Source organism: Asparagus officinalis, chromosome 7, assembly GCF_001876935.1.
Source record: "Asparagus officinalis chromosome 7, Aspof.V1, whole genome shotgun sequence".
Lineage (NCBI taxonomy): Eukaryota > Viridiplantae > Streptophyta > Magnoliopsida > Asparagales > Asparagaceae > Asparagus > Asparagus officinalis.
The window spans coordinates 147,361,284-147,370,423 of NC_033800.1; the positions used below are offsets into that span (position 1 = coordinate 147,361,284).

A 9,140-nucleotide genomic window follows, 5' to 3' on the forward strand; every position below is an offset into this window, starting at 1 on the left:
AAGACGACGACGAGTACGTCGAGTACATCCCCATCAAAAAACGCCGCCAAATGGAAGCCCAAAAGTTCCTCCAGAAAAAATCTCACCTTTCCTCCTCATCGACGGCCCCCAATTCCTCCTCCTCCTCCTCTCTCCCCTCCACCACCACGGCCCCCGTCGACGATCTCCCCATCCCCATCCCCGAGTCCAACAAGCCTAGCCTCCTCGTCAAAGCCTCTCAGCTCAAGCGCGATCTCCCTGAAATCAGCCCTACTGAACAAATCGTCCAACAAGAAAAGGAAATGATCGAACATCTCTCCGATCGCAAAACCCTGATGTCTGTCCGCGAGCTGGCGAAGGGGATCACTTACACCGATCCGATTCCTACTGCCGCCTCTCCGCTGGGCGGCGCGATGCCATTAGGAAACAGTACCATATTCTGACCGAAGGTGACGACATACCTCCTCCAATCAAGAATTTCAAAGACATGCGGTTCCCTGATCCGATACTTAGAAAGTTGAAGGAGAAGGGGATCGTGCAGCCGACGCCAATTCAAGTACAGGGCTTGCCTGTGATTTTGTCGGGTCGAGATATGATTGGGATTGCGTTTACTGGGTCGGGAAAGACTTTGGTTTTCGTGTTGCCGCTGATAATGGTGGCGCTGCAGGAGGAGATGATGATGCCGATTGTGGCGGGCGAGGGGCCGTTTGGGTTGGTGGTGTGTCCGTCGAGGGAGCTGGCGAGGCAGACTTATGAGGTGGTAGAGCAGTTCTTGGCACCGCTTAGGGAGAGTGGATACCCGGAGACCGTTATTGTGTATTGGGGGAGTGGATATGAGGTCACAGTTGGAGGTTGTGAAGAGAGGAGTGCATATTGTGGTGGCTACGCCCGGGAGATTGAAGGATTTGCTTGCCAAGAAGAAGATGAATCTCGATAATTGTAGGTATGTTGCATGTTTTTTTGGACGGTTCCAGATTACGTAATTGTTATATCAGAGAATCTTCTTGATTTTGTTACTATTGAGACCAATTTGCATTCTTGATTCGGCTATTACAATGTATATTACTTTAGGGTCAGTTTGGCTACTTGAAGAGTAGTCCAGACCTAGCCCTAATCCAGATCAGATCTGGACATGAGCGCTTGGCATTCTTGACCCATTTATTGGCGAAAATTGGCCTAACAAAACCTTGCTAAGTCCTGATCTGGTTATTTGCAAAATTAGGATTTGAGTTTGGTTTTTCCTTATTGGACTTATTGTATAATTTTATTACTTTATTAAGTAAAAAAAAGTGTTATCATAGTTCTCTAAAGTCACTCCCATTTATTATTTTGTATCATATTAGGGTTTATAGATATTAAAAGATGCAAGCTATTATGAGCATAACCTTTTAATTTAATTATCTTCAACTATGTGTATACTTGAATATGTTGTATGCATACATATTGCATATAATGATCCGTGGTATACCACAACTCAGAAAATTGATCAGGTTAGAACTACTCTTTCCTATCTTGATGCGACTGTTTGATTGGGATTTTGTCATTTGAGCTTATATGAAACATCATTTAGGGTATGTTATTGAGCTGGTGATTGCAATATGTGGGTAAATTTTGATTCAAGTAGGATGTAGGAACTCTGTTAACTCAGGAGATTAAGATCAAACCACTTGATTAAAGGGTTCTAAGATGGAGATTTAGCATATATCTAAATAACAAGGAACCGGGGACCGTTTTTTTTTTTTTTTTTTGCGGGGCGGGGGTTGAAAATTTAGCATAGCTCCACATCTGTTTTTGGTGTACTGCTAATGCATGCGCACACAGACTGGTTTATCAGTTTTTGAGGATTGACCACCTGTATTTCCATATTTTGATAGTTGCAGCCATTCTTATCTCTCTTCTTCTCACAGTTTTCATAACTAATCAACATCTTTTTCTTGTCTCTTAGCATTTGCACTTGTGGAAGAACTTTTGTTTATTTTCAGTAAATATGTGTTCAGCTTTTAAATATTGTGCAATTTGTTAGGACTGCATCACTGTTGAAGCCTCCATTGTTTTCCTATTAAGTAATAAGTCTAGGGATGCTATTCTGAATCTCATACCCACTGATATGAGGTTCAATTTCTCTTACCTGGAAATAAGTTAGGTTACATTTTATGACCTCTGAGAAATCCTTATATTGCCAAGTCTCTTATTATCCAGCAGGGCATGCATCCATATAAATCCTAGGTTTAAATCCTTAAGATACCATTTTGTCGAGGCATAAGGGTACTATGGTTTAGGAATATTTTAGTGTTATCTTAAAACATCAAAGTATGAGATGTGGTTATAAGGCTTTAACTGGTGAAAATTTTGAAGTAAGCAGATGAGAGTCATTTGGTATCAAAGGTTCCTACTGCTACAGTTTAAGAAGCATAATTAGCATATTTATGCTTTTATTAAGTTAAAAGGAATGTCGATAAAGTTTAAATTAGTATTATTTTCCATAATACTGACATACTCTTATAGCAATTATTATCTTAGGGATGGTAGACCTAGGGGTGGCAAACGGGTCGACCCGACCCGACCCGACCCATATAAAATTTGACTCGACCCGTATAAGTGTGACCCAACCCGACCCGTTTAATAAATGGGTCAATGTGATCCGACCCGATTATTAAACGGGTTACCCGACCCGACCCATATAACCCGAATAACCCGTTTATCTAATGCAAGACATATACTAACACATATAACTAATAAAAAATTTTATACAAGCACAAAAAAACACTTTTTGCAAGCTCTTTAGACAAAAACTGTTACTACTCACAACATGGAGTTATTTCAAAGACGTATTCAGTATTTAAATGTACTTCAACAAATTGCAAATATCGACAAACAAAAATACATCATTTGTTCAAGGCCCTGGACGGTCCCAAATCATGTCGCAAGGAAAAATGTCTTCACAAGGACCTGGAAATATTGGTCAAGGGGGTTTCCTACCGCAAAAAGCAATGAAGAGCAGTAAAGGAAAATATATGTAGACATTATACAATAATATAGCATGTAGTTATCCTTCTTTTCCTCATTTATTTTAGTTCCCTCTCTTCTTTAACTCTTTGCAGTATATTCATGTACTCTTTGCAGTCTGGTGCCAGGAACCCATAAGTCTTCATGAGGCAATCGGTCAAGTTCGGGTTGACCCATCTATGACCCGACCCATATAATTTGACCCATACCCATTATAAACGGGTTGGGTCGGGTCGGGTTGATGGGTTGGGTCATAAATTGCCACCCCTAGGTAGACCTGCATCCGGAAGCCTGTCCAGCCTGGCCCACATTAACTGGTCCAGGCCCAAGTTTGGGCCGGGGGATTTTTTAGGGTGGGCTGGGCAGAGGGTTCAAACCTGGGCCCGAAACCCAGGCCAAGCCCGAGCCTAGCCTGGCCTAAATTAGGCGTGCATTTATTTCCTAGCCCAAATACCATGGGCCTTAGATATTTTTTTAAAAAAATCGCATTGGCCTGAAGTTGCCTGATTCGTTTATTAAAAAAGAGAAAACAAACGTCTGGAGCCCGATGTGAAGAGGCCCAATTCATTAATTTTTATTTTTAATATACTTTTTTTCTTTTTTTAGTATACAACTCTGCAATTTCTAGAAGTATGTACAAAATTCGTCAATTTATTAATGTAAGTATAATTCTTTTGTCAAAATTTTTGAATTTATTATGTTTTGTTATTTTTTAAATTTAAAAAATAAGTCAAAAGCCGGCCCAGCATGAAGCCCGTTGGGTCAGATTTGGGCAGCTACCAAGCCCGATACTAGTGGCAAACCCCAGTCTTGAAATTTTCGAGCCCATCCAGGCCTGGCTGGAAAAACCTGGGTGCTGGGGGTCCAGGCTGGACCTAGCCTGAGCTCGGTCCGTGACCAGACCTAAGGGATGATGATCCTCTATTCAAAGTTTTTAGTAATTACTTTTTCTAAAGTTAGGAAATTTGTTTATAGTCTATTGTTATACTCCAATATGTTTATGAAAACACAGAGTAAAGTTATATATTATAAACGTCACGATGAATTTGAGGAAATTAACTTGTTACATATGTGTAATTAATGTGCTAAAGAAGAAGATCTGCGATGAAAGCTGAAGGAGATGTATTAGAGTTTAAACACGATAAAAGCTAGCAGGTTTGCCTCAAGTTGTTGGTTAGTAGAGGTAATTAGTGTATCTTTAGAATTTCAGGGTTTATTTAAAAGGTTCTGTAAGAGTTTAGGTGATGGATCATGAATGGAGGAAATTCGATTTTATTATGATCCTCGTTTGATGTTAAGAAATGACTTTGTTCTAGGTTCCGTGGGTGTAGGTTGAAGTTACGTCATAATTGTGTGCCACATGATATACTCGAGTATACATGACTGGTTGTGAGCTCTGGGGTCTCTATTTGTTGCCGTAAAGAGCTAAAAGAGCTAAATTGCTGTAAATGATGCCATACTTGGATACTAAATCATATTTCTTGGGGTCTACATGGAGATTAACTGTTGTATTTTGTTGACATTATATTCCTTACATTTTTTGTCTGTTTTTTGAATTTAAAAAGATATGAAGCTAGTTGGACATTCTAGTTTTTATCTCAAAGTTTGCTCTTATGTATTGTTTTCGCTAGGGTGTTTGAAAGGGACGCGTTAGTTACTTTTTCCTAAATCATATTGGTTGAGTCTGCTGTGGCCATATTGGGCTTTGTAAGTTTAAAAGATATGAAGCCAATTATATGTTCTGAAATTCTAACTCTTACAGCCTTACAGGTACCCAAAATTTGTAATAAAATAATAAATGTTTTTTCCCTTTACAAAGCATATGGTTCCCTACCCTCCCAAGTGCGAGGGACACCACGAGCTGTATGACTGTCTATAGGCAAGGCTCGATTTTTTTTGTAATTTTTACGCGATCCATCAATTTGCAGGTGATAAAAATGTAAAATATTTAGACCGGGCAACTAGAAAACCATAGTTTAAGGAAAAAGATTGGTCAATAACCCAATGTTATCTAGTTATGTTAGGTATATGCTCAGGCTTCTGGCCAAGCACTTAGCATTTATTAAATTCTTGTGCATGATAATCATAGTGCCACTTGCTTTTCATCATACCATATAATCCTGCTATTCCAGCATCAGCTTTTTCTATATGCAACAAACTTTTGGGCCTTTTAACCCCTCTAACCGGTTTTGGTTACAGGTACTTGACATTAGATGAGGCTGATCGACTGGTTGACTTGGGCTTTGAGGACGACATTAGAGAGGTTTTTGACCATTTTAAAGCTCAGAGACAAACTCTCCTTTTCTCTGCCACAATGCCCAAAAAGATCCAAAACTTTGCAAGAAGTGCCCTTGTAAAACCAGTAACTGTCAATGTAGGAAGAGCTGGTGCAGCAAATTTGGATGTCATACAAGAAGTCGAATATGTTAAGCAAGAGGCAAAAATTGTCTATCTGCTCGAGTGCCTACAGAAAACCCCACCACCAGTGCTGATCTTCTGCGAAAACAAAGCAGATGTGGATGATATCCACGAATACCTTCTTCTAAAGGGAGTTGAAGCTGTTGCTATTCATGGAGGAAAGGATCAAGAGGAAAGAGAATATGCCATTTCATCCTTCAAAGCAGGACAGAAGGATGTCCTGGTCGCCACTGATGTTGCATCAAAAGGACTCGACTTTCCTGACATCCAACATGTGATTAATTACGATATGCCCGCTGAGATTGAAAACTATGTGCATCGTATAGGTAGAACTGGAAGGTGTGGAAAGACCGGTATAGCTACTACATTCATAAACAAGAACCAGAGCGAGACGACACTTCTTGATTTGAAACACCTGCTTCAAGAAGCGAAGCAGAGAATACCGCCTGTTCTTGGTGAGCTAAATGATCCAATGGAGGATGGTGATGCTATAACGAGTGCGCAGAGAATACCGCCTGTTCTTGGTGAGCTAAATGATCCAATGGAGGATGGTGATGCTATAACGAGTGCGAGCGGAGTGAAGGGATGTGCGTATTGTGGTGGGCTTGGTCATCGTATAAAAGATTGTCCGAAATTGGAACATCAGAAGACCATGGCGATTGCTGGGTCACGGAGAGACTATTTTGGCTCTGGTGGATATCGTGGAGAAGTCTGATAAAAACTGTAGGATGCGGGACAAAACGTTTCAAACTTTCAACCTTTCCTGTAACGATGCAGCATGGTATGACACTGGGCCATATCCTTTGTTAATTGCGGCATTTCATCTATAAATGTTGAAAGTTATAATGAAAGCGGACTCACATCATCCGTAACAAGTGAGTTTCTTGTTAGGCTGAACTATTGAAACGAATGGTTATGTGCTTGTACCTCTAAACTGCTTCCGCGTAATTGTATACTTGTAATGCTACACGGAATCAAGAAATTAGTTTGTATCATGTAATAAAGCGTCAAATTTAGCTTTGTAGCAGTTTGCATTTGAATGTCTGTTATACATTATACGGTCTTGCACATCGCAAGTTATAGGATAAAAAGTAGGGCTGTGTTCGGTTCGGATACGGCTCGAATATGATTTTTTCTAAACCTATACTTTTAAAGGGCATATGCTATTTTTTGCAAATTTTTAGTTATCTAGGGTTATTAGTAATTTTGTATATTTATTTCAGTGTCCATAGGTTAGAAATTATCATGGTGTTTTTCTGTAAATTATGAACTTTAAGGGTTTTTTGTGATTTTTTTAAACGTATAGGCATTTTCTACAGATTGTAAATTATTTATAGACTATTTATAATTCCTATGTTTTCAATTTACTAATGAGTTTGAAATTCTGAGGGTGTTTTTTATAAATTTTGAATTTTAAGTGTTTGTTTGTAAATTTTGTAAACTCTAAGTGTGTTTTCTATAAATTATAAATTATGTAGGGCATATTTGTAATTCCTATATTTTTAATGTATTGTTAAGTTGGAAATTATCAGATTTTTTGTAAATTTTATAATTTTAAGGGTTTTATTTTACAATTTGTAAAAAGTTCAGAGTGCTTGTTGCAAATTCCATAGATTTTTGAGGGTTATGTGTGTTATTTGTAGGTTTTAGTGTGTTTATAGGTTTGAAATTTTCAAGGTATTTTTGATAAATTTTATGTGTGTTATTTGTAGGTTTTAGTGTGTTTATAGGTTTGAAATTTTCAAGGTATTTTTGATAAATTTTGAATTTTTAGTGATGTTTTTGTAATTTTCAAATCTTACAAGATATTTTCTTCAAAGTCTAAAAACATTTAGTTTCTAGTTAGCATATGTTTTTCGGATTTCTTACTAAATTAAAATACATAAATTTTATAATTTTCAAGATGTTTTAATAAAAAATTGAATTTATAGGGGTGTTTTTATAATTTAAAAAACTTGAAGGATATTTTTTACAAAATCTAAAAACTTTTAGGTGCTGGCTAACATATTTTTTTAAAATTTCTCTGCAAACAAAAATAAGTAAATAATTTGAATTAAATCAAATGTATCTCCTTTATCCAATAACATGTTAAGTCTCATTATGAATAGGATAAACTATTTAATTATAAATTAAAAAAAGATAATTTGAATAGATTAAGATAACAATGTAACATTAAAAAAAAATTAAGGGTAATATTGACCATGAAAGATTTTTGCGAACTCGTACTTTTAAAAGGAGTATGATTTATTTTGATATAAGTTTCTTATTGCTATTATTCCTTGATGTATGTTGTTTTTTTTCCACAAGTTTTAGAGCCAAACTCGAGTAATGCTTTTATATCTTTTTAAGATCTTATTTGCTTTCATTATTAATTCACAATCTATCATACTACTCAATATTGTCAAACTTATATACACTAAAAAATTTTAAATTAGCACTTAAGTACCCTAAAGTTTTAAAAATTTGTACTCAAATACCTATATATATATATATATATATATATATACTTTTAAAAAAAGGCTCCATTTTTAAGGTGTGATGTAGGGGGGTGATTTGGCCACCTCACTACCAAGTTCAATACAAGAACTTGGTACCAAGTTTCTCCATATTTCTCATATATATGAGAAATATGGAGAAACTTGGTACCAAGTTCTTCCATTGAACTTGGTAGTAAGGTGGCCAAATCACCCCCTTACATCACGCCTCGAAAATGGAGCCTATTTTTAAAAGTAGGTAATATATATATATATATATATATATATATACTTTTAAAAAAAGGCTCCATTTTTAAGGTGTGATGTAGGGGGGTGATTTGGCCACCTCACTACCAAGTTCAATACAAGAACTTGGTACCAAGTTTCTCCATATTTCTCATATATATGAGAAATATGGAGAAACTTGGTACCAAGTTTCTCCATTGAACTTGGTAGTGAGGTGGCCAAATCCTCATCCTACATCACACCTTGAAGAGAGAGCCTCAATCACTATTTACATACTTTTAAAAAGAGGCTCCATTTTTAAGGTGTGATGTAGGGGGGTGATTTGGCCACCTCACTACCAAGTTCAATACAAGAACTTGGTACCAAGTTTCTCCATATTTCTCATATATATGAGAAATATGGAGAAACTTGGTACCAAGTTCTTGCATTGAACTTGGTAGTGAGGTGGCCAAATCACCCCCCTACATCACACCTTTGAAGAGAGGGCTCAATCAGCTCAATTTACATACTTTTTAAAAAGAGGCTGCATTTATTAAGGTGTGATGTAGGGGGGCGTGATTTCGCCACCTCCAAGCTTACCAAGAGTTCACTACAAGAACTTTTGGTACCCCAAGTTTCTCCATATTTCTCATATACTATGTAGAAATGATGGAGAATACTTGGTACGCAGTTTCTCCACTTGAAGCTTGCCTAGTGAGGTGGCCAAATCCTCATCCTACATCACACTTGAAGAGAGAGCTCTCAATCACTATTTACATACGCTTTTAAAACCAGAGGCCCTCCATTTTTAAGGTGTGTGTAGGGGGGTGATTTGGCCACCTCACTACCACGATTCAATACAAGAACTTGGTAGCCAAGTTCTCCAGTATTTCCAATATATATGAAGAAATATGGTAAAACTTGGTACCAATTTCTCATTGAACTGGTAGTGAGGTGGCCCAAATCCTCATCTAGCATCAGCATCTCTTGCAGGAGAGAGCCTCAATCACTATTTAATAGCTTTTCAAAGAGGCTGCC

The 9,140-nt window shown here is 37.3% G+C and overlaps 1 protein-coding gene across 1 annotated transcript; it reads left to right on the forward strand.

Annotated features, from left to right (window-relative positions):
* Positions 7-6,439, forward strand: LOC109848635 (DEAD-box ATP-dependent RNA helicase 35-like). Its single transcript, XM_020418247.1, is given in 5 exon segments — positions 7-366; positions 369-780; positions 782-922; positions 5,185-5,858; positions 5,928-6,439. Coding segments are annotated over 5 exon segments (1,734 nt in total). The 5' UTR covers positions 7-50; the 3' UTR covers positions 6,119-6,439.